At 45.0% G+C, this 24,497-nt stretch overlaps 2 protein-coding genes across 12 annotated transcripts in view; both read left to right on the top strand.

The window, feature by feature from the left end:
• The window catches only part of LOC144124442 (glycoprotein-N-acetylgalactosamine 3-beta-galactosyltransferase 1-like), a 611,040-nt gene that overhangs the window by 420,236 nt on the left and 166,307 nt on the right, over positions 1 to 24,497 (top strand). Inside the window, exon 2 of one of the 11 annotated variants that reach the window (XM_077657096.1) lies at positions 20,236 to 20,376. The exons of 9 other annotated variants lie outside the window; for them this stretch is intronic. In XM_077657096.1, the coding sequence (XP_077513222.1) occupies positions 20,264 to 20,376 (113 nt within the window). In that variant the 5' untranslated portion in view covers positions 20,236 to 20,263. Of the gene's footprint in view, positions 1 to 6,984; positions 7,231 to 20,235; positions 20,377 to 24,497 lie in introns of those variants that run through there. One more of the 11 variants, XM_077657097.1, reaches the window with a different exon arrangement.
• On the top strand, positions 1,003 to 1,956 carry LOC144126310 (uncharacterized). The gene has a single exon (XM_077660397.1). The coding sequence runs from the start codon at positions 1,030 to 1,032 to the stop codon at positions 1,954 to 1,956; it is 927 nt and encodes a 308-aa protein (XP_077516523.1). The 5' UTR covers positions 1,003 to 1,029.

The raw sequence follows: 24,497 nt of genomic DNA, 5'->3' as shown, positions 1-24,497 counted from the left end.
ACCATCCCATATCACCGTGGACTGCTCCAGTAGTTGTGTTTTAAGGCCTTTAATGGCTCATCGTTGTCCGTCCGCGAAATCTGTCTCACTATGACGTCACCAATGGCAAAATTGTGATAACCCATATACTCTTGGCAATTAGTAAGTAATCGGCTATTATTAATTAGTAAAAATAAAATAAAAACAAAAATTTCGAAGAACTGAATAGTAAAGAATAAAAACAAAACAAAGAAAACAAATAAAAGGAAAAGTATAAAAAGAAAATAAATAAAACGAAAAAGCTCCAAAAAAACAAAACACAAAAATACATGAAGTCAACAAAAATTTAAATGAAAATAAAAATGCGGTCCCTACAGGCGCCGTGGGAAAAAAGCTCGCGTTCTAGAAAGTTCCATGTTTTCGCATTCCTGAACGAAAGCAGACAAGGGCCCTCAGACAAGGGCCCTCAGAAGGGCCCTCAGTGGGCGTGAGAACAGCACCAGGATGCGGCCACCTAATCCGCTCTGCTTCTTCGTCCAGGTTACGGCATGGGCTCTGTTCAGCAATGCGCCGCTATCGTCACCTACCCATGAGATCAGCACGCTGCCCTGCCACTTCAACGACACTTGTGATGCCGCTTGCCCGCAAGACAGGCACATTTTCATCGCCGTCCCTCCATCGCATGAAAGATCCAGATCAACAGCGACATCATTTGCTGCCTATATGAACAGCTGACGGGCCCCCGGCGCCCTTAGTGGGCGTGAGAACAGCACCAGGATGCGGCCACCTAATCCGCTCTGCTTCTTCGTCCAGGTTACGGCATGGGCTCTGTTCAGCAATGCGCCGCTATCGTCACCTACCCATGAGATCAGCACGCTGCCCTGCCACTTCAACGACACTTGTGATGCCGCTTGCCCGCAAGACAGGCACATTTTCATCGCCGTCCCTCCATCGCATGAAAGATCCAGATCAACAGCGACATCATTTGCTGCCTATATGAACAGCTGACGGGCCCCCGGCGCCCTTAGTGGGCGTGAGAACAGCACCAGGATGCGGCCACCTAATCCGCTCTGCTTCTTCATCCAGGTTAGTTCTGTTACTTCCCTGTACGCTAAGAAATCTAATGACGTGTGCCTGTTGCTGTTCCCACAACCGGGAGTTTTGCTTTGTGTGTTCAGTGAATGCTTTGATATTGTAAACCAACTGCTTGAATTGTCCGGGGACGTCGAGCTCAACCCTGGGCCTAACACGAGGCATCAGGTACAGGACTCTCTTCCTGACGTCCAGTCTAAGCAGTTGGAAGATATGTTTGCAATACTGGAGGCTTTGAACACGCGAACTGCGAAAATGCAACTGGACCAAAAGGCTTTCATAAAGTCTATTGATGATCTTAAGAAGTCCCAGCTGAAGTTAGAAGATTTGAGCGAAATGAACAGAAGATTAACTAACGTTGAGCGCAAAACTGTTACCATTGACGAAATCGAGAAGGAAGTACATCCTTTTCAGCAGTTAGTTGACCAACTTTCTAGTGAAAACTCTCAGCTGCGCGCGCGCCTGTCTGAACTTGAAGACAGGCAGCGACGCAATAACCTTCTGTTCTATGGCATACCTGACGCGCAATCAGAGTCCTGGGCTCAGTCAGAAGAAAAGCTAGTCAAGTTTCTTTCATGCTGCTTGGAAATTCCGTCCTCTGAAATTTTGATCGATAGAGCGCACAGGCTCGGTAGTTTCGCATCGGAAAAATGTCGACCAATTATTGCCAAATTTTCATCCTTCAAGATAAAGCAGAGAATACTGCTTAACTTTTCTAAGCTCAAGGATGAAAAAATTACGCTTAGCGAGGATTTTTCTTTCGCCACCCGTCACGCTAGAAAAAAACTGGTCGAATTTGGCAAATCCCAGCCGCTCACTTTCAAGCTTCGCTTCAATAAGCTTTACATAAAAAATAAATGCTACTCCTACCTACAATCACTCTGACTCCGTTCATGAAATCCCAAGCGCCTTCCTGTTGCCAACCAACCGTTCTGAGGACCCTACGAATGATACCCACAGCGCCTCCGCGCCACCGACCGAACTTGTTACCAATTAGCACTGCGCGAGGGACAGTGGAACTAAGTCCCCGGCCATTACCCCACTTTCTTTTTTGTTCACAAATATTCGCAGCATAATACCTAAACGAGATGATCTTTGTTCTGTAATTGATGCTTGCGATGCTGACATTATATGTCTTACTGAAACCTGGCTATCGGCGAAGATAGATAGCTGTGAACTTCTGACCTGTAAAAAGAGATATAACATTTGTCGGTGCAACAGGGGTTCTATATGTGGCGGAGGCGTGCTTGTAGCTGTTGCTGATACTGTTATGTCTTTTCCGATCCATTTTGTAAGCGCGTTGGAACTTGTACTGGTTGAAATTCGCACATGCTCTAGGAAATTGATAGTGGGCGTTTGCTGTCGTCCGCCGTCTGCCTCCCCCACCTTTGTAAACGATCTTCATGATGTCATTCATATGATTACAGTCCGTTATCCGAGCAGTCCCTTTATCTTACTGGGTGATTTTAATTTCCCCAACATAGTGTGGTCTAATGTGAGTTCTTATTGTGAACCTTTTTCAAGTGAATGTGACATGTTCTTGAATTTGTGCAGTGATTTTAACTTATCCCAGCTTGTAACGCAGGCAAGTCGTATTTCACCTACTGCGTCTAATATCCTCGATCTGGTACTCACCACATCGCCTGATTTTTTCCAGCCCATATCATACTTGCCAGGGTTAAGTGATCACCTACTCCTTCATTTTGCTTTGACCTGCGCAGTTCCCCATCAACGTAACCACAGTAAATATATCCATGATTACAAAAATGCTGATTTTGATGCTATTAACCTTGAACTGTCTGTTTTTCTAGACCATTACTTGCTAAGCTTTCATGATCGCTGCGTGAATGCTAACTGGAGCCTGTTTAAAAAAAAAGTTGCTGCGCTCACTGAAAAATATGTTCCACGCTTAGTCATCACCTCTAACCGTCAATCACCATGGTTCACTAAATCGTTAAAACGGCTCTGTAATAAGAAAAAAACGCATGTTCCGCTCTGCAAAACTAACCGGTTCCCAAGAACGTTGGACTGCTTATCAGGCCGTGGCCCTTGAATATAAAAGTGCACTGAAGGATGCCAAAGATTTGTTTTTCAATGACACATTACCTTCCCTTTTGATTAATAACCCTAGGCAATTTTGGAGCGTAGTTAACAAAAAAGACAATTCATCCATCAGCCTTAAAGACTCCAGTGACCAACTAATTCATCCTAATGATGGTTTGGTTTGTAGGGGTTTAACGTCCCAAAGCAACTCAGGCTATGAGAGACGCCGTAGTGAAGGGCTCCGGAAATTTCGACCACCTGGGGTTCTTTAACGTGCACTGACATCGCACAGTACACGGGCCTGTAGAATTTCGCCTCCATCGAAATTCGACCGCCGCGGCCGGGATCGAACCCGCGTCTTTCGGGCCGGCAGTCAAGCGCCATAACCACTCAGCCACCGCGGCGGCTCCAATTCATCCTAATGAATGTGAAAATGTCCTCCTAATGAATGTGAAAATGTCCTAAACAGTGTATTCGTTTCAGCTTTTTCCAAAAATCAGTGTTCGGTAACCCCTGCATATAACAGTGCTGACTTTTTACCGATGGATTCTATTGTCTTTGATCCTGCTGGAGTGGAAAAAATAGTCGAAAAACAAAAGGTTTCTTCATCATGTGGTGTTGATAACATTAGTTCTAAGTTCTTGATTAAAACCAAAGTATACAGAACAATAATACTCTCTAACCTATTTCAGCAATCTCTTGAAACAGCATGTATACATGATGACTGGAAGGTTGTGAAGGTGATTCCCTTGCATAAATCTGGTGATCAACATTCCCCGCATAATTATCGACCCATCTCACTTACCAGCATTCCGTGTAAAATCATGGAGCATGTTATTTGCTCTCACCTTGCATCGTTCCTTGATTCTAATGCCTTTTTTACGGAGAGTCGACATGGATTTCGGAAGCGGTTTTCTTGCGAAACACAGCTTTTAACCTTCACACATGATCTAAACTCATTCCTCGACAGGGGTTCCGTTGTCGACTGCATATTCCTCGATTTCTCAAAGGCGTTTGACAAGGTCTCTCATCAACTGCTTTTTTTTAAACTTAGTAAACTTAACCTCGACCCTAACGTTCTTAGGTGGCTGCATTCGTTTCTCACTAATCGTTCACAATTTGTCACCGCTAATAATGTTTCTTCCTTCACTTCTTCAGTTGGATCTGGAGTACCACAAGGCTCTGTTCTAGGGCCTCTGCTTTTCCTTATATATATCAATGACTTACCTGACAATCTGTGTTCAACAATAAATCTTTTTGCTGATGACTGCGTCATATACCGCGAAATTAACAGTGACTCTGATATAGCTCTTCTTCAATCGGATATTGATCATGCTCTTGAATGGACTAACAAATGGAACATGGAACTAAACATAAAAAAGTGCAAGTACATGCGGGTTTCTCGTCGTAACACCACATTGCCTTCATATCGTCTTAATAATTGCAGCCTTGAGTCTGTGCCTTTTTACAAATATTTAGGTGTCTTCATTTCCCATAATCTTTCTTGGAAACTACACATAGACTATGTAAGCAATAACGCTAACCGCATGCTGGACTACATACGCCGTAACTTTAATCTTTCTTCTAGCTCCGTAAAACTGCTTCTCTACAAGTCGTTGGTTCGTAGTAAACTAGAATATGCTGCATCTATCTGGGACACCTATCAAGAGACACTAATATACCAACTCGAATCTATACAGAACCGTGCGGCCCGTTTCATTCTCTCGAATTATCACCGTAACTCTTGTGTCAGTGCCATAAAATCAAGCTTATCACTCCCACTACTGTCGCAACGTAGAAATATTTCCCGCCTTTGTTTATTCCATAAGATTTACTGCGGTAATTCCATCCTTAAGAGAAAATTTATAACGCCACCTTGCTACGTTTCAGCTCGGATCGATCATCGTCATAAAGTTGGTATTCTTTCATGCCAAACAAACCACTTTTACTACTCATTCATCCCCAGCACATCGGCACAATGGAATCACCTTCCCCGATCGGTCGTCGAAATAAGTGACCATTCTGTGTTTAAATCGGCTGTAACTAACTTGATGGTAACATAGTACATGTAATTCTTGCGCCCTGCCGTTTATTCTTTTCAGCTTATGTGGTTGTTAAAACAGACCTGGTCTGCGTGGTATGCTTGTTTGCGTGGTATGCTTACTTTTATGCTTACTTTTGTTCTTTGCTCATACTTTCGTGTTAAATGACTGTTCATTCGTTTGATTGTATTTGCTGTAACCTACTGATTTGCGCGAGCCATATTCTTGTTCACATTTTTGCGTTACTTGTGACTGCTGTTCCTTTGTTATTGTCTATTGTACCCCACTCCCCTCTGTAATGCCCTCGGGCCCTGAGGGTACTGAAATAAATAAGTAAATGTGTCTACCAGGGAAGCCCACTGATTATCCTCCTCTCTATACAAAGTGCCCAATTTGTGGCAGATCCCAAGCACACCACAGTGTTTGCAAACGTCAAGCCCATTGCGCCTTTCCGCATTCCCCGAATAACTTCATATTTGTTATATACCCAGAGCGCGCGAGTCTTCATGACATCTGCGTTTCTTTTTGCTTTTTTATAATTTCCTCCATCTGGTGTGATCATCCTAGGCTGACCATCATAGCCCACATAGCGTTACCGCTTGCACGAGCGTCGCCAAACGTCAACTGCTTTCCCGCTTATCGCCCCCGCTATCAGTGCTGCGTCGGGCTCTCGAGCGATGTCGCTGCAGGCACGACTGCTGCCGGTCGTGTGTAGTCCCCGGCCATCTTGGTACTCCGCCTTAATCTCTTCATCGCCCAGGTATGCGCGCTGTACAGAAGATTTCCGTGGGGGGCGCAGCAGCCGTGCTTTCGCACTGAAAAATGATGGTGCAACGTTAAGAGGCAGAAACAGGTCAGGGAACAGGCAATGGATGCGCGGACACAAGGGAAAAGACGACGCGATGGCAGATTGCGGAGCACTGCAGAGAACGAAATCAGAAAGCAGCTGCACTCAAGCAGCTGTGCCTCTGCAGGCGTGGCCTTCTCGGCGCCAGGATTGCTTCTCGAAGCAGGACGGGTGCCTGGCAGCGGTGTACGTTCCCGGTTATTCGAGACGTTTTAACCTTTGCGGCATGGAAGGAGGAAAGGGCTGTGCCGATCGCTTCTTCGGCGCTCTCTTGATGGATGGCCGCATTGTCGGCGCCGCACAATGACCTCACCACTGCAGCTGCGCTTTTCGAGCGCCATGTCTTGTTGCGCTGCGCTCTGCGCCTGGCCTCCTGTCGTTCTCATTCTCCGGAGGCTCCCTTGCTGGCCGGGGACCGTGAACGACATGCAGCTTTAACTACGCTATGGGTGCCTAGGGATTAATTTCTGCCACCAGGGGTCCCTTTGAACCAGCGAAATCTCAGTGTGCGTGGGTTTTGGCCTTTCGCCGCCCGCCAAGTGCCGCGGCTAGGATCAAGCACGGACGAGACCAGTACCAAGCATGACTTTCTGCAAGCGACAGCTGCAGCGTAAACATACAGAAACAGTCTGAAGAAGCAAGCGCTTAAATCCCCTAAAGGTTCTTCAAAGAAAAACGACGGGATCCGACATGCCTTTTTGCACAACTGAGGACTGCGCCTTTCAAGTGGGGCATACAGGACATCACCCCTGTACAGTGTCAATGTACAGTATTGTGCGTTTTTATCGTGAAGAGTTGCCAAAATTTTCCCGCCTCAACCGCTAGCTCGTTCGCGGTGAAACGGCACATAGAGCTTGCGTATTATGGTAACTTTTGTGTCGTAGCAAGTTTTGCAACGCCGTTTTTTCGCTGAAGCGGGCAGTGGCGCCATCTGTTTTCGCAAGTGAAAAGCGTCACGACTCCCAGGCGAGCGTTGCTAACAGCATTCAGTTAGTCGAAAATGTTGGAATCGCTTCAGTTGAAGCAGACTAAACGACCAGAACGACATATTTCAAGGGCCCGCGCTTCTTGCAACGCTCGACTCGGAGCATTATCGTGATGCATTCCACTGGCGAAGAACAGATGGCGCCGCTACCGCCCTTCAGCGAAAAAACGGCGTTTGCGGGTTTTGGTTCACTGATCTTGACGCAGGGCATTACGTTTTCGCATCATGCACGCCTCAACTAAGTGAGTACCGTTGCTAAACTTCTTACGATACAAAAGTTACCATAATAGGCAAGCTCCCTGTGCAGTTTCACCGCAAACGAGCTAGCGGTTGAGGCTGGGGAATTTTTGAAATTCTTGACGATAAAAACACATAATGCTGTAGAATACAACTAACCATTTCTTGCAGATAGAAGACCATGCTCACGCGCACTTAGGCCTTAAAAAACCGTTGACTACCATAACATCTGTGCTATCAGCCCGGCTTGGCCCACTGCAGGACAAAGGCCTCTCCATTATCTCTCCAATAAACCCTGCCCTGTGCTAGCTGCGGGCACCCTATCCCTTCTTAATATAATCCGCCCATCTAACTTTCTGCCGCCCCCTGCCAAGCTTTCTTCTATGGAATCCAGTCTGTCACCATTTAGGACCATCGGTTATCTTTGCCTTCGCATTATACATGTCCTACCCTAGCCCACTTCTTCCTGTAGATTTCGACTAGAATATAATTACCCGCGTTTGTTCCCTCACCAACTATGCCCGCTTCCTGTATCTTAATAGTAGACCTATTAATTTTCTTTCCATTGCTCGATGCGTTGCCCTTAATTTCAGTTCAACCTTTTCGTTAGCCTCGAAGTTTGTGCCACGTAGGTGAGAACCGGTAAGATACTGCTCTTGTCAGTGCGGATGAAAATAGCACTTCGTGTTATAGTTCCATTGAGCTTAGGTTGTTTTTTTAACCTTTTACAGATAGTTATTTTAAACCGTGAGAAAGATACGTCGGTGCGGTCTGTGCAGGTGGATGTTATAGCAAGGCGGGCATCACATACGTGACAACGTTCAGTTATGAAACGATTAATCGACTAAAATTAACGAATCTACTTTTTTAACAGATATGCAGTTTAAGCCGGAGGTTGTTCCGTTAGTCGTGCGCAGCGGTGGCTGTGTTCGCAGTAATGAGGTCACCCACGGACGCCTGACGCCCCCTGTCAGAGCGGACGACAACTAATACAAAAAAAAACAGACGCCCTTGTGGGCATTGCGTAACCACGTCGTATAATAAAAGGCGCTGCGCTCTGCACGCCGGCAGTGGTGGTGGTGCTTTAACACCAGTCACAGGCCCGTGCATTTTTCCTTTCCTCTTCCCCTTTCATCCACTTACCGGCGCCCGACGACAGAGCAACCGTGTCTCCAACGGAGATAGATGGGGCCGCGGAGAAAGAATCTCTCTCCCGAAGAAGAGGTAGCGCGGGGCGAAAGCCGACGTGCGGTGCTCGAGAACGGATGCGACGACTTCGGTCCAATCCTAAATATCGTGCTGCTGAGCATGCCTCAGGATGTCAGCTCGTTCCAACAGAGGATTCGAATGGTGGTACTGCAATAAACACCTGTACGTACTGATGACTGAGTGTTCGTTGATCTTGGGGGGGAAGGGGGGGGGGGGTGTACTATAGATGACAACAGGCAGAAATGACGAGTATAATCACGGTTAGGTGAGTCGAACCAAACTCAAACAGCATCGCTGTGTCATCAGTTCTGCACGAGAGTGTAATCGCCCCTACATTTTTTTTTGCTTTTGATTTCAAGGGCCAAGAATATATTAAGAAATTGAAGGCTGCCAAAATACAAGCTGAGTCCATGTTTTGAATTTTCTTTATCGTCAATGCATTTTGGAACATTTAACATCTAAAATAAGCACTTTTCATTTTTTAAAGTTGGCTTCCCGCAATGCTCATTATGAAAATGGCATCGCTGGACCTAGTATTCTCGAGGGAATCTCGTTAACTGCTTCTATAGCCCAAGTTAGCCAAACGGCTTGAGTATTGGTAGTATTAAAAATGCCAGCGACGCAATTTTTTAAATGTGGATTGCGAATAGCCAACTTTACGAGCTAAAAAATGCGTATATTTTACGTCAAGTCTGTCGAACTGCATTGCGATTAAGAATATTTAAAAGTTGAGCTGAGATTTCGTGTTGACGGCCTTCAATTTCCTCATATAATGTAGGCCCCTGAAGCAAAAGTAAAAATTCAACAGGATAGATAAGCGGGCGAGTTGGTGATACATAATGCAAAAAAACAGCGCGAACAAACGGGGACTAGACGAAGAATACACAGGACCAAGCGCTGACTCTCAACTAAAGTTTAATCACAGGAAGCACACTTATAAAAGGAAACAGAAAACGAAAAAAACACAAAATCAGAACGCATGTGTTACTATGTGATGTCCAGATATGCAACTTCACAGTCACGCAGGAGCAGGGATGGTTGGCTGACACATAATCTTGGTTTCTTTGTCATGTTATACGCCTCGATAATTTCCCTGGTCAACTGGTCGGGGTGTTTGTACAAAATGTCAGTAAAATGCAAGGACGGAAAACATGATTGACACTCACGGCAATGATCAGCTAGATTAGTGGAGCGATTAGATTCTAATGAATTGAGATGTTCTCCGAGTCGTGTGTTGATACAACGTCCCGTTTGCCCAATGTATATCTGACCACAGGATAGGGGGATTTTATAAACTACCCCTTTGGAGCACGGCACAAAACTTTTAGCGTGCTTAACACCACAGGACGTTACAGATTTCTTGGGGTTGCGGGACTTATTTTCTACTGCTGAACAAATTTTACTGAGCTTATTCGGGGCCGAAAAAACCACATCAACTTTATACCTATGGGCCACATTTTTAAGACCATGAGACAGGCGATGCACATAGGGAAGGACTGCGAACTTTTTCCGTTTCTGTTCTTTCTGTGAAGACGGCAGCAATGTCGGCGCTTTAAGCTTAAAGGGATTCGGATCACTGATTAACTTCCTTGTCTCGAATAACTTGCGACTGGTAACTGCGGATAAAGAAGGGTGTTTTGTAGTCATACCTGAATCATTATTTTCGGATAAAGCATTAGTAGCCATCGAGAAGAACTTTCAGCCGGTCTCGGCGAAGTTACAGAAGGTAAAAAGCAGAGCGGTGCAACTGCTTGAACAATTGAATCTGGAGCGACTTAAAGGGAGTGTAGTTAAGGCAAAAAGCAGCTGTTTAAAGATTTTCTTCTCTGCTAAGACACATAAAACGGGATTACCATTTAGGGCCATTGTGACGGAAAAGAGCACCTGGCAACACGAAATTTCTGGATATTTGCAGAAACATTTGGCAGCTTTATCTATTAATGATCCTTTTAAGGTACCAAACTCTGAGTGTGTCGTCAACTTTTTACAGGCGCATAACCCAGGTTCATGCTCGGCTTTCAGCATTGATGTGGTAGATTTATACTACTCCCTGCCGCACAAGGAAATGATGACTGCTGTTTCTGATTGCATCACTTCGGACAATGATGAAGAACAGTTTATAAGTGTTTGTGGCATTGCTGTGTCTGGGTTCCTTGAGCTGTTGTCTTTTTATGTTAAATCTACCTTTGTTGAATGGGAAGGCACACTCTATACCCAGAAAGCGGGTGTTTGTATTGGGTCTAAAGTAGCGCCTGCGCTTAGTGATATTTTTCTGTCATTCGTGGATAGAGCTATCCAGAAAGATTTGTGTGGAATGCCGTACCGAATTTTCAGATACGTCGATGATTTTTTAATCCTCATTGAAAAAACGGACTATGCCAAGCACATGTCTACAGTGTTAGAAGCATTTAAAGCTAATGCACGGGGTTTACAGCTCACCACTGAGGTACCGGTCGATAACCAGATACAATTTTTAGATTTATGTTTGACTGAGGGGAAGGGACACATGTGTTGGAATTACGCGCCACGTGCCAACAAACCGCTGCTGAACTATAAGTCACATCATTCTAAGGTAGTGAAATGTGGAATTGTTGTTTCATCCTTGTCATCTGCGTTGTCAAAATCTTGTCACCATGCTATGCAAGAAAGCTTTGATAATCAGGCTAAGAGACTAAAGGAAGCAGGATATCCAGCTGAGCTTATCACTTTGGGTTGCAATAAAATAATTAAAAAGCTTAAAGCGCCGACATTGCTGCCGTCTTCACAGAAAGAACAGAAACGGAAAAAGTTCGCAGTCCTTCCCTATGTGCATCGCCTGTCTCATGGTCCTAAAAATGTGGCCCATAGGTATAAAGTTGATGTGGTTTTTTCGGCCCCGAATAAGCTCAGTAAAATTTGTTCAGCAGTAGAAAATAAGTCCCGCAACCCCAAGAAATCTGTAACGTCCTGTGGTGTTAAGCACGCTAAAAGTTTTGTGCCGTGCTCCAAAGGGGTAGTTTATAAAATCCCCCTATCCTGTGGTCAGATATACATTGGGCAAACGGGACGTTGTATCAACACACGACTCGGAGAACATCTCAATTCATTAGAATCTAATCGCTCCACTAATCTAGCTGATCATTGCCGTGAGTGTCAATCATGTTTTCCGTCCTTGCATTTTACTGACATTTTGTACAAACACCCCGACCAGTTGACCAGGGAAATTATCGAGGCGTATAACATGACAAAGAAACCAAGATTATGTGTCAGCCAACCATCCCTGCTCCTGCGTGACTGTGAAGTTGCATATCTGGACATCACATAGTAACACATGCGTTCTGATTTTGTGTTTTTTTCGTTTTCTGTTTCCTTTTATAAGTGTGCTTCCTGTGATTAAACTTTAGTTGAGAGTCAGCGCTTGGTCCTGTGTATTCTTCGTCTAGTCCCCGTTTGTTCGCGCTGTTTTTTTGCAAAAGTAAAAAAGTTGATTAGTTAATTGTTGTTGATAGTTAAAACACCGACCTCTATGACCCCTATATTTTTCTCTTGAGGGATATTCGTAAACCGCCATTCATGATCTGAGAGAATCTGCCAAATGCGTTTCACCTCATTGGTATACATTTAGTCATTTCGCTCTCAGTCAGGGCAACCTTAGACTTCAATCAACCAAATTATCAGGCAGGTATCGTAAAGGATATTCCACTACAGATCATATTCATAACTATCAATCAGGTGGTACAGCAGAATAGAACCAACCCGTGCATATGGCCTTTATTGATTACGAGAAAGCATTCGACTCAGTGGAAGCCTCGGCAGTCATGCAGGCATTGCGGAACCAGGGTGTAGAAGAGCCTGTTGTGAAAATACTGGAAGATTTCTGTAGAAACTGCACAGCTACCATAGTCTTCCGTAAAGTCAGCAATAAAATTCCAATAAGGAAGTGCGTCAGGCAAGGAGACTCGATCTCGCCAATGCTATTCACCGCCTGTTTACAGGAGGTATTCCGAGGCCTGAGATGGGAACAATTGGGGATAAGAGGTTATTGAGAATACCTAAATAATCTGCGATTCGCTGATGACATTGTCTTGATGAGTCACTCATTAGATGAATTGGAAAGCATGATCAATGAGTTAGACAGGCAGAGAGGAATGCTGGGTCTAAAACCTAACATGCAGAATAATGTTCAACAGTCTAGCAAGAGAGCAGCAGTTGACAATTGGTAGCGAGATGCTGGAAGTGGTAAAGGAATACGTCTTCTTAGAGCACGTAGTGACAGTTGATCCGGATCTTGAAAGGGAAATAACTAGAACGATAAGAATGGTTTAGTTTAGTTTAGTTTATGGGGGTTTAACGTCCCAAAGCGACTCAGGCTATGAGAGACGCCGTAGTGAAGGGCTCCGGAAATATCTACCACCTGGGGTTCTTTAACGTGCACTGACATCGCACAGCACACGGGCCTCTAGATTAGAATGGGATGGAGCGCATAAGGCAGGATCTCTCAGATCATGAATAGCAGTTTACCAATATCCTTCAAGAGAAAAGTGTACAACAGCTGTATCTTACCAATACCCAACTACGAGGCAGAACCGTGGAGGCTAATGAAAAGGGTTCAGTTCAAGTTAAGAACTACGCAGCGAGCCATGGAAAGAAAAATGATAGGTGTAACGTTAAGAGACCGGAAGCGGGCAGAGTGGGTGAGGGTGAGTTATTGAGATCATAGTCGAAATGAAGAGGAAAAAATTGGCCTGGGCAGGGTATGTAATGCGAAGGCAAAATAACCGCTGGTGCTTATGGGTAACGGAGTGTATTTCAAGAGAAGGCAAACGTAGCAGGGGGCGGCAGAAAGTTAGGTGGGCGGATGAGATTAAATAGTTTGCGGGCATACGGTGGGCGCAGTTGCAAAGGACATGGTTAATTGGAGAGACATGGGAGAGCCACTTGCCCTGCAGTGGGCGTATTCAGGCTGATGATTTCCCTCTCATGATTCGGATCAGTGGTCACTACCTGCCCTAAGTAGATGTATTCCCTTACCGCTTCCAGCACCTTGCTACCATTTGTAAACCGCTGTTCCCTTCGAGACTGCTGAACATTACCCTGGATTTGTGGTCTTAGACCTGCCGTTCTGCTCAGCCTGTCAAACTCATTGATCATACTTTGCAGTTCATCTCCTATGTGACTAAGCAAGGCATTGTCATCAGTTAATCGCAGGTTACTAAGGCATTCTGCATGAAATCTTATCCCCGACTATTCCGAATCTAGGCACCTGAAGAGGGCCTAAAAACAGACGATGGAGCGCTCGAGGTCAAATGGCACTGCGTGCACAGGGTAGCTAGTTTTTTCCTCTTTCGTTACTGGCGGGATGTCCCATTGCTCTGCGCTGCTGTCTCTCTCAATAACGTTCTGATTACACTGGCTACTGTATAGACCTGTGTAGAAGTCTTCTGGTAGTTTATCCATCTTATTCATATTTCGAATGGCTTTGCTCTCTTTAAACGGGATATCGTTATATGTCCTTATACAGAGAAAATCCGGCGTCTGCGTTCTGAGCGAAAAATGACGAGCATGACTCTGGCAGACAGTGCCCAAAGGGGAACTTACGAGGCAGGATTGGCAATCTAGGTCACATGTCCTTGCGGTGCCATCACTACCTGCCCACCGGATAGAGAGAAAACTGCCAACCGTGGCAGCTGGTGACAGTTAAGTGAATGATTGGTTGTTTGGGAAGATGAACTTGGGCCGCAAAAGGGCCGCCGCTGGGAGCACGCCACCACAGGGCGGCGGCGAATGGCTTAACAGCCGTACCACTGCGCCAGGAGGAGTATGAGGGCTCCCCGGGATCTGTGAATGTAAATAGAGTGACACTCTGCATATATGGCAATTGACCCATTGCGCTTGTTCATTGTACCCTTAAGGCGTAGCTGAAGTGCCCACTCCTATTTTTTCTCTTAATAGATCTGATTTTTGCCTATGCCTAGTTTCTCCTTCACTGTTTTTGGGCTACCTCTGCTCTTTAGAGCATGCTCTATTCTATCCATATTAGGCTTTCTTATGTCGGCTTATGCCACTGGATCAGTACCGCACCGAGGCCAACATTGCTGGCATCAGTTTGTGGCAGCGTGTTCATCGAAATGGGCGAGTGTCGGAGTGCGTTGTAGACGGCTGCGAAGCTCGACAAATGCAGCCTCTTGGACTCTTCCCCACACGAAGGGCGTGTCGTCCCGAGTCAGTGAGTTTAACAGTTCGGCGATTCGCGAGAAATTTTCAACGAAGCGCTGATAATACGAACACAGACCCAAAAAGCGGCGATCGGCCTTCTTGTAAGTTGGGCGTGAAAAACATGAGACGGCAGCGGTCTTGTCAGGGTCCGGGCGAACACCTTGTGCGCTGACAACGTGACCAAGAAAGCGGAGTTCCTCACAGCCAAAATTGCATTTCTTGGCTTTGATGGTGAGTTGTGCGGATTTGAGTGCTTGTAGCACAATGCGGAACCGCTCCAAGTGTTGGTCAAACGTGGTCAAAAATATAACGACACCAGGCAGGTCTGCCGGTGATGAGAAGACCAAATGGGAGCACCTTAAACTCATTGAGGCCGTCAGGCGTCACGAAAGCCGCCTTCTCCCGGTTTCTCTCGTCCACTTCGATTTGCAGCAACCGATTTTAAGGTCTAATGACGAGAAGTATATATCGGGCGTCCCGCACTCGGTCGAGCACGTCGTCTATCCTAGGCAACGGGTAGAGGTCCTTTTTGGTCACGTTATTAAGTTTTCTATAGTCAACACAGAAACGCAGTGTTGTCTTTTTTTGACAAGAACCACTGGCAATGCCCATGGGCTGGTGGACGGCTGAATGACATCGTCCGCAAGCATTTCGGCAACCTGATTCTGAATGCCTTCTCGCTCCATCGGGGAAACACGGTAGGGGCGCTGGCAGACGGGTCGCGTAGTCTCATCAGTGACGATACGGTGCTTGGCGAGTGGAGTGCGGCCGACTTTGGAACACGTAGAGAAACAGTCCGCAAAGTCTGCCAAGAGGTCCAACAGAAGATCTTACTGAACCGATATCAGGGCCGGATTTATTTTGACTGACTGAAGAACCTGGTGTGGGTCAGCATTGTCTGGTGTGGGTCCTCCTCCCACGGTGCACAAACCTGGGACCTCAGCAACGTTGTGGAGGAACGCAATAGCCGTGCCTTTGGCGGGGTGCTGATATTCGTTGGAAAAGTTGGTCAGGAGGGCGTGGGCACGGCCGTCACGTAGTCAGACGAGAGCTCGGGCAACGACAAGGCCCCGCTCAAGCAGCAGTGGAGTATGGCCGTCCGCCAGGCCCTCGTAGTCGTGAAATAGGTCGTTGCGCACGAGCACCAGGACACTGCACGGCGGCGGTACCGTGACGTCATTCTGGACAATGCGCAGAGCGTTGCTGCAAGGACCTCGGGAGCCAGAGCGGGCCACGGCCTGTTTGGTCGAGAACGTGACACGTGCGTCCTTAAACTCGATCACAGCGCAGTTCGCCTGTAAGAAGTCGATCGCCAGAATCCTGTCTCTGGAACACTCAGAGAGCACGACAAATTCAACAACGTACGTAAAACCATGAATTCCAACTCTAGCCTTGCACTTGCCAACAGGGGAATTTAGACAGGCATATTTTTAGCGCAAAGGACGGGACGAGATACAGACAAGACGAGCACGGGCGCTTGTTGGGCTAGTTGGTGTACGGATTTTACAGGCATATTTTTAGCGCAAAGGACGGGACGAGATACAGACAAGGCGAGCACGGGTGGCCACCAGCGGTGCGCGTGTGTCAGAGCCATTATAAGGTCTCCAGCAAAGGCACGGCTCTTAACAGAATAATCAGCACCGGTATCGAGCAGCGCGGTAATCTAAATGCCAGCAAGAGCACTTCGCGCTATTATTTCGGAGAGAGGGAGCTGGGAAAATTTTGTGGGATCCTTCCTATAACGACACCTCGACAAGCTCGCAGGCGGTGATCCTTACCTCATCCGCAGCTCGAAGGACCTGGTAAAAGTTCTGGTAGAAGGAATCCCGCCAGCATCTGCGGCCTTTTCTATTGAGGTAGAGGACTTGTTTTACTCCGTGCCACATGATGGTTTGTTCAAAGCAATCAGAGATAAAATTAACGAACATGGTGAAGTTGACTTCCTGAACACCGCAGGCATTAGCACTGATCAGTTCTAGAATTTTTTACCGTCAGCCTTCATGACGGGCATTTTTGTGTTCAGAAATCCGGCATTTGTATCGGAACTTCTTTTGCTCCTCTTTTGTGCCACAATTTTATGGTTTCTTTTGACAGGCGCCTGAAACAAGAGCTTTCGAAGGAACCGGTGTTACATGTGTTTCGTTATGTTGACGACTATCTTGTGATATTAGATAACTGTTCTAAACTTAATCTTGACAACGCGGTTTCTAGCATTCTCGCCACCTTCTCCTCTGAGGGGCAAGGACTTCGTTTTACTCATGAAGTGACAAAAGACGACTGCATCCAGTTTTTAGATCTAAAACTGCATTTTTCTGATGTTCATGTCTGCTGGTCTTACAGTCCTAGGTCTAACAAAAGTCTCTTACTTCATCAAAGTGCTCATTCTAAGTTAGTGAAGCGTAGCATCATCATGTCCTGTTTGTCTGCTCTTCAGAAGTCATGTGTTCACTATCTTTCATCGAGTTTCCAGGATCAAGTTATGCGTCTCGAATCCACGGGCTACCCTCAGCAATTAATTCGCAGCTCATGTGAAGGCCTTCTTCAGAGGCTTATGAATGCAGTAAGGAAAGTGCAGTGTGTAGACCGGACACCTCCCTTCGTCATGCCATATTTTCACTGCCTTTCCCACAGCAGGTTCCCCATTGTGCGAGCAAGAAAGTGCTGGTGATACACAGAATATTCGCTACGTTCGTATGGCACTCCGAATGGGAGGTCGTTCGTCTTGACAACCTTTTTCTTTGCCTAGACTCTGGTAGATTAGGCTCTATTCATTCATAGGTGCATCAGCTTGTTTCATGTCTTTTTTTGCAAATCGGCAAACTACCCTTTTTTAGTGGCTGTAATTTATAGTGTACTTTAGTGCTCGTTTGCTTTTCTTATTCTCACCGACTGGACATACTCGTGAGGGCTTTTATGGGGATTCCTTAAACTGCTCATTCCTTCACTTTCCTCACTCTGCGCTTTTCTTGAGCTTACCTGTATAGCCTCTCCAGAAGGTAGATTCCTCAGGTACTTACAGAGTACTTGTTTCCTATACCATTGTATCGGCAACTTTTCCTGGAGTTTATTGACAGCAGTGCTTTCAAACGTGTTAAGCTAATGTGCATTTCATCTGCTGCAGAAATGCTCTTCTTTAAACTGCACACATCGATGCTGCCTGTCAAGGCATGGCTTTATGCTAATATGCTTGTGTCATGGACGGTGAGTTGCCGTCTGTGCAATGCGCCAGAAAGCACTGACCATTGTTTTAGTCTGTGCAATGATGCTATGTGCTTCTGGGACATATTATAGTGAAAACCTAAGGACACTGAAGTCACCCCCACAGTATCCGTTTTTGCTTGTCGAGAGAAACTCTGTTGTGCCAAGTGATCCATTTATGTTGATGGGACTATGTAGTGTCTGGAAGAGCCGTATGAAGGACCGCCATGCCTAATCATCGCGTTCATCGAAAACTTTGTTCCGTGAGCAGTGTGCTTTGGTGAGGGGAATATATGCTGCCTTGGAAGATTCATGATGACACTTTGACACAACACAAAGAACATGAAGACAAGAAGGAAGACAGTGTTGGCGTTGTCTCCCTTCTTGTTCTTTGTGTTATGTCAAAGTGTGCGCTGCTTTTTTTATGATGAATCTAATCGCCTGCTCTACTAAACATGGAAGAGCCGCCTAGCTGGCTCATCTGCATAATGCATGCGTGTACCTCCTAGAGTTTAGATGCTTGGGAATTTTAAGACGTGCGTGGGGGGGGGGGGGGGATATGGTGGGCTCGTATAACACTGCCTGGTGTTTTTCTGGCATAATCATACTGATATATTCCTTTTCGGCACTATTTACATGCACTAACGAAAAAAAAAAGCTGCGGTGACAGCCTAGCGGTCGACGCAGCGGCCTTCAAAGCTGATCTCTTCGTGTCGCCGCGCGTTCGGCTCCCAGTGATTGATGTGATTTTTTTCTATGCTACCGAGGTGCACATGCAAGGTACGATTGTGGTAGGCCTTCAGATTACTGCTTTCACAGTAAAAGCAATCCCCTCAGTGTTTTTCCCAGTGATTTTAAGGTACGAGATGGCGAAAACAGCAGCACGAAGAAGGAGCACGCGACGACACGAGCGTTGACTGTCAACTATTATTTCTTGCCGTTGCCGCGTACAACTTACACACAGAAACCGCCAGAAAGAAATGGAGAGAAGCAATCAGATTATCTGATACATGCTGATACAACACATTCTCGTCCTGTGTTCCTTCTTTGTCCCGTCTTGTTACGCGCTGTTTTACCATCGTAAGTCACCCAAATCACCTAACAAGTGTCACTTGTGAAAAATGCATGAATTGCAGACATTTTTACAGAGATGGTTGTAAAAGACCACTTTACGCTGGAATAGTGATGATAAAACGGAAGTGGGAAGATTAGTCAGGCTACCTCAGTGTGCATCAGTTTTTACTGCACAGTGTTACGCAATTGGTGTAGGTGTAGAAAAATAGTAAAGAGAAAATTGAAAACGGTTTTATCTGCGCGCACTGGCTCCCCGAGTGCAATTATGCCACTGCGCACTAGAAATACAGCATAACTCTGGATTGGAGCCATAATGTAATAGCTGAAGCAGAAGTGCAAATAATGGAGTCCTGTTCGGCTACGTGGCAATCGGCGGGATGCATATGGGGCTGGCACTTGTCATGCTTAATTGAAATATACCGGATTGCTTGAAGTTCTCTCAGAGCTGGATATAAAGCTTTATCAGATAATCAAATGAACAACAAATAACAAGTTCATAATCTTATCATCAAGGAGTATAAGTCATGTATCAAGAGCTCTTTATTGACGTAATTTTACGTCACCTTCGTACTGTACATGCGCATGCCACATTTAATTTTATACCATAAGAACAGCCTGCATGCGAAGCATTTGCAGATGCGCCCACAGTCAACCGCATACCCCTGTCATTCAAGAGATTTGAGAAGGTCAGAAAAAAAAACAGTCTACACGAACACACAATAATAATAACACAGTCATAATGAACACATCCCGTTCCATCCTAGCGTACTGCTAGGAGAAAATGCCCTTGTTGGGCTTTCACATGTTTTTCGTTTTTCCAAGTAAACCAACTAAACAAACTCTGACTTCATAAAAATGCACTAGTTCGTAACACGAGAACAAACGACACAAGCCTGCGTTTGACGCATGATGGCCTCATTTGCTTATGCGCCATAAAACATGACACAACAAGGCATCCCGACCAAGGAAAACGGGGCGCGATAATTGAGCTGTTCCTATTCACCACAAAAAGGGTGGCTGTGCTGCTTAGTTTTCCAACACGGCTAACTTTGGCAAGCAAAGATCAACTAACGCGTTTATTGTTAGAAGTTGCTTCGCATATTAAGTGATTGAGCTTTTGCGAAGCCGTATAACCACTCTCTTTCGCGTCCATGACGGAGTGGCACGGTTTTATTGCCCTTTTTCTTCGTTTTTTTATCGTGGTTCAGGTGCACGATGAGTTCCATTTTGCTTCGCGCTTTAACCATTTTAAATGCCACTTTTCTTGCAATAATAAGAGGCCAGTTGCGGGTCAGGACCCTTATTGTCTTGCACTGTCTCTCTGCGCTGTGTAGGCCCGGTACCAGATTGCAGCTATAATTGATGACAGATGAGGTGAAGCAAAAGGAACGATTGTGTCAAGCTTCTGTTTCGTTAAGAAAAAGGATGTTACCAGGGTCCCATACCGATGACGTGTACTGCAGCTCAGGACGAACGTGAGTGGTGTACAACATTTTTTTCAGTGAAAATGCTGCGAAAAAACTTTCTTTGCCTGTACCCAGCTCACTTAGATATTATGATCATAATATGAGGGCTCTAAGTAGAGCCACGACAAGGAACGACGAAAGAGATTTCGGATTGGTGCTGTCAAGAAAGCAGTGTGGACACGTGGATGAATTTGCATTTAGATTCGTAACCAACCGCAACAGGAACCAGTTTAAAATGCTTGAGAGGTCACGTTAGAACCAATCGGCGTCGTTATCATTAGCTAGTTGTCAGTAATTCACACAATCGTCTGCGAAAAAGTGTTTAGTGAGTATTGAACTTTATTCCCAGAAATTCTCGTGGGACATCTAGGCTTGAAGCTCTAGTCAAATAGCTTGACAAGGCCCAGGCAATCCTTGCAAAGCAGTGCAGACGTGACCAATGAATAAAAAGTAAACGTGAAAATGCGTATCTTTAAAGGAATAAAAAATACGAAAGCACAATATAACGAACAAAATTGTCTACATTACATTTAAGGCAGAAGGCTGGGCTAGTTGCTGTTTAGATTGAGAGGAAATAGTAGTAGCGCTAAAAAGCACAGGGACGATGTGTAGCACATGTGTTGTCTACTTCTATCCTTCGTCCCTGTGTTTTTTAGCTCTACAACTAGAGCTAATGTCCACTCTGCGTACATAACCCCAGCAAAATTCTAGGAGCGACAAAAACTGCTTGCAGCAGTGAAAAGACATCTCCATGAGCAAACGCAAACACAAAGAACAAATAAAATCAGGAGCAAGGCTTGCAATACGAATTGGAAAAAAAGCTGCAGTAGCTGACCACGTGTTGGACAGTTGACATGTTCGCAATGTCTTTCAGAACCAGCAGCTGTTTCTTGCTTAGACGTACGGAAGCTTTGCTGAAACATCTGTCAGAGCATTTTTAAAGGGCGCTAGTTTCGGTTGTCACCCTTGTGTTAGTGTGCCGGCACTTGCGCAGAACAGTTGTTCTTCCGAAGTCAGGTTTGCAGTCTTTGCACTGGTTACAGTGTTTGCTTAGTTCGGCGTTGTTTGCATTCTTAAGATTTCTTTTGCGTTCTTGTATTCAGACACTTCACAGTTTGGGAGCTGTTGGAGCAGCTTGCCCACCAGCCACAACGTCTGCATGCTTCAAAATTCCCTGATAGATGTGTCAGAAGAGCTTCCCTACGTCTCGGCTAAAAAGAGCTGAACCACAATGACAACTCGACTGATTGGAGGGATAGGGGAAAGGATGAAATAATCGTGCCGTGGATGCAAGAGCTGCTTTCTCTTCCCTTGTGTTATCACAAACCTGGTGGCTATATAAGCCAGGTATAGCGCAGTTATTATTCAGCTCCTCTGTGCCTCGTTTTTTTTGTCTTGCCCGCGTTGCTAGTGCGCTGTTGTCTTAAGTATGCGCAAGCAACTAGCCAGCCATTATTTATTGATATGTTGGCACTTGTTTAAATAGAAGACAGCGGTGGAAAGATCCCACCCTTAAATCGGCGCGGAGATTGGGTATGAACCATGCATCTTTTTTCGAATTGTTAGGTTGGTAGTGTGGTGCTGTATTAGACAAGTGATTGCAATAAGTGAATGAAAGCTGACAAGGGAGAAGTAATATCGGCGTAAGTCTGTATTTATGCAGTGTGTGTGGTTTACGTGTAGAGTTTTGTAGAGCTAAATTAAATGTAGGGCGGAGAGATAAGTAGTCAGGACAGAAAATGTGACGAATAGCGTTTTTGTTTCTGTAAAACAAGAATTTTGTTTAAATTCTGTTTAGTTGTCAGCCGCGCCAAACTGTAATAATTCATTTTTGAGGCTAAAGAAGCATGATATAATTGAAGTTTTGTTTTCAATTGGAGAATCTGGTTGGTTCGTGATATTGCTCCAGTTGCAGATGGAAGTTTCTTAAATAGTTTATCAACATGTTTATCCCACGCTAAACATAAAGCCAATGAAACGCCAAGAATAATGTGGTGCTCAACATGTTTGATTTCTTGTCTGCCACATTTGAGTGGGTGCTGTATGGTGAATACTTCATTACGAGCCCAGAAAAGCATGACCTTTCTTGTGGGGGAATTAATTCTACGCTAATTTGATAGGGACAAATGCCCAATTTTATTGAGCATTTCATTCCATCTAATCAATAAGTTATTTGCATCAGGACCTGAAGGAGGTATGGGGCAGTCATCTGCATATATTATGCATTTTTCTCTTCTGTCAACGGTGGAAAGGTCATTAATGACCCTTACGTAATCGCCAACGTTCCTGTGCAGTTTGTTTCATCGTATAAATACTTGAGTGATAGGCATCACCCTCTGTAACGACTTGTCCTGGAGTACACACGTAACTAACATTATTTCTACTCCTAACAAAACGCTTTGGTTTTCATCACGTCATCGGTGTCACGCCCATCAAAATGAAAAATTATTAGCTTATAAATTCCGTGTAAGGTCAAATGCATCGCCGATTTGGAACCGGCATCTTGCTTACCTTATCAATACACTTGAATCGGTTCAAAGCAGCGCGGCCAGATTCATCCATTCTTCATATTCTTACGATATGAGGGTGTCAGCATTGAAAGCAGAATCCGGCTTGTTGCCCCTCTAAATTCGTCGCCGTATTGCAAGCCTTTGCTGATTTCATTTGTTTTTCCATAGTTCACTTAGCTTACTTTGCGCGTCAGCCCGCATATCTCACCGCACTCGTCATGCTTTCCATATTTCCTTACCACGTGCCTGTACTCTTAATTTTGCCGCTTCATTTTGTTTCCGGGCTGCTGCAGACTGGAACGGCATACCCGACAACATCGCAGCAATCACGTGGTCATCAAGCTTCGCCGAAAATGTCACCAGTCATGTTTCGGTTTTGTTTAGATTATGGGGATTTAGCGTCCTTAAGCGACTCAGGCTATGAGTGACGCTGTATTGAAGGGCTCTGGCAATTTCTACCGCCTGGGGTTCTTTAACATGCACTGGCATCGCACAGTAGACTGGAGTCATCTTTCGCTGTGTAAAATACTTACTCCCTATGCTATTTGTACTCACCCCTTATGTAATACCCTTCACCGGGTCTTTAAGCTAAGAAATGAAGTGAAATTAAACGAAAGAGGCCCCAGCTCGCTTGCTTGTGGCATACCTTTCAGTATTGGCAGTGCGAAAGACATTCCATTATTAATTTATACGCTGTTTAAGCTATTTTCTGGATATGATTTCAATATCTGAAGAGGTTCACCACGAGCACCATTTAATCAGAGTTTTCAGCTGAAACACCATGGTTAACAGCTTCAAAAGCGTTGATAAAATATATGAATAATTCAAGGGGTATGAGTGGGTTTTCAACAGATTCTATATTCTTTTCTTTGAGTGTTATAAGGGCTGATTCGGTTGATCATCTTTTTTTTTTTTTGAAGCCATACTATCCATCAGAAATAAGATATGTCCAATAGAAAAGAACTATTCAATCTCGAGTGTTCTTTTTGAAACTTCTCGAGTAAACGGGCAAAATATTGGCCGATAATTTGTTGGGGCACTGACGTCACCACATTAAAAAAAAAACTACGGTGTAGCTCTCTTCATTGCACTTGGAAATTCGCCGATGTCCATGACAAGGCTAAATATTTACGTACGTACTGGAGCAATAAATTGAATGTCCTCTTTTATTGGCTTGATATGGAGTTTGCGTATATCTAAAAATGTGCTGTGTTTAAGCGCCTTGAAAGTTCTAAATACTTCTAGCTTGTTTATCGGAGCAAGAAATACACAAAGGTAGAATTTGGGTGTTTTGTTGGTTCATATTACAAGTTTAAAAGCGTAGCGCAAAAAAACACAAGGTCTCAGAAAGACGGATACACACAGCGCTAACCTCCAACAAGGATGTATTTTCCAAAGGAAGGGTGATTTATATTCGGACGTATCACACATGCACCATCAAACTGCGCGCTAGCAAAGTGTATTAGCCAGATATGCAAGCTCCCTTGGCAACAGCGTGACGGAAAGGCTACTGAAACAGTCGTCTTCCAACTAGGAAATCCGTTCAGCATCAATGATGTCTTTATGCACTTTTAAAGCATGCTTCGGGAGCATAGACGTGACGTAAAGGAAAGGTTTGAA

Source organism: Amblyomma americanum, chromosome 3 (assembly GCF_052857255.1).
Source record: "Amblyomma americanum isolate KBUSLIRL-KWMA chromosome 3, ASM5285725v1, whole genome shotgun sequence".
NCBI lineage: Eukaryota > Metazoa > Arthropoda > Arachnida > Ixodida > Ixodidae > Amblyomma > Amblyomma americanum.
Note: the sequence above shows the minus strand (reverse complement) of the source record. Positions and strands in the feature narration are given on the sequence as shown.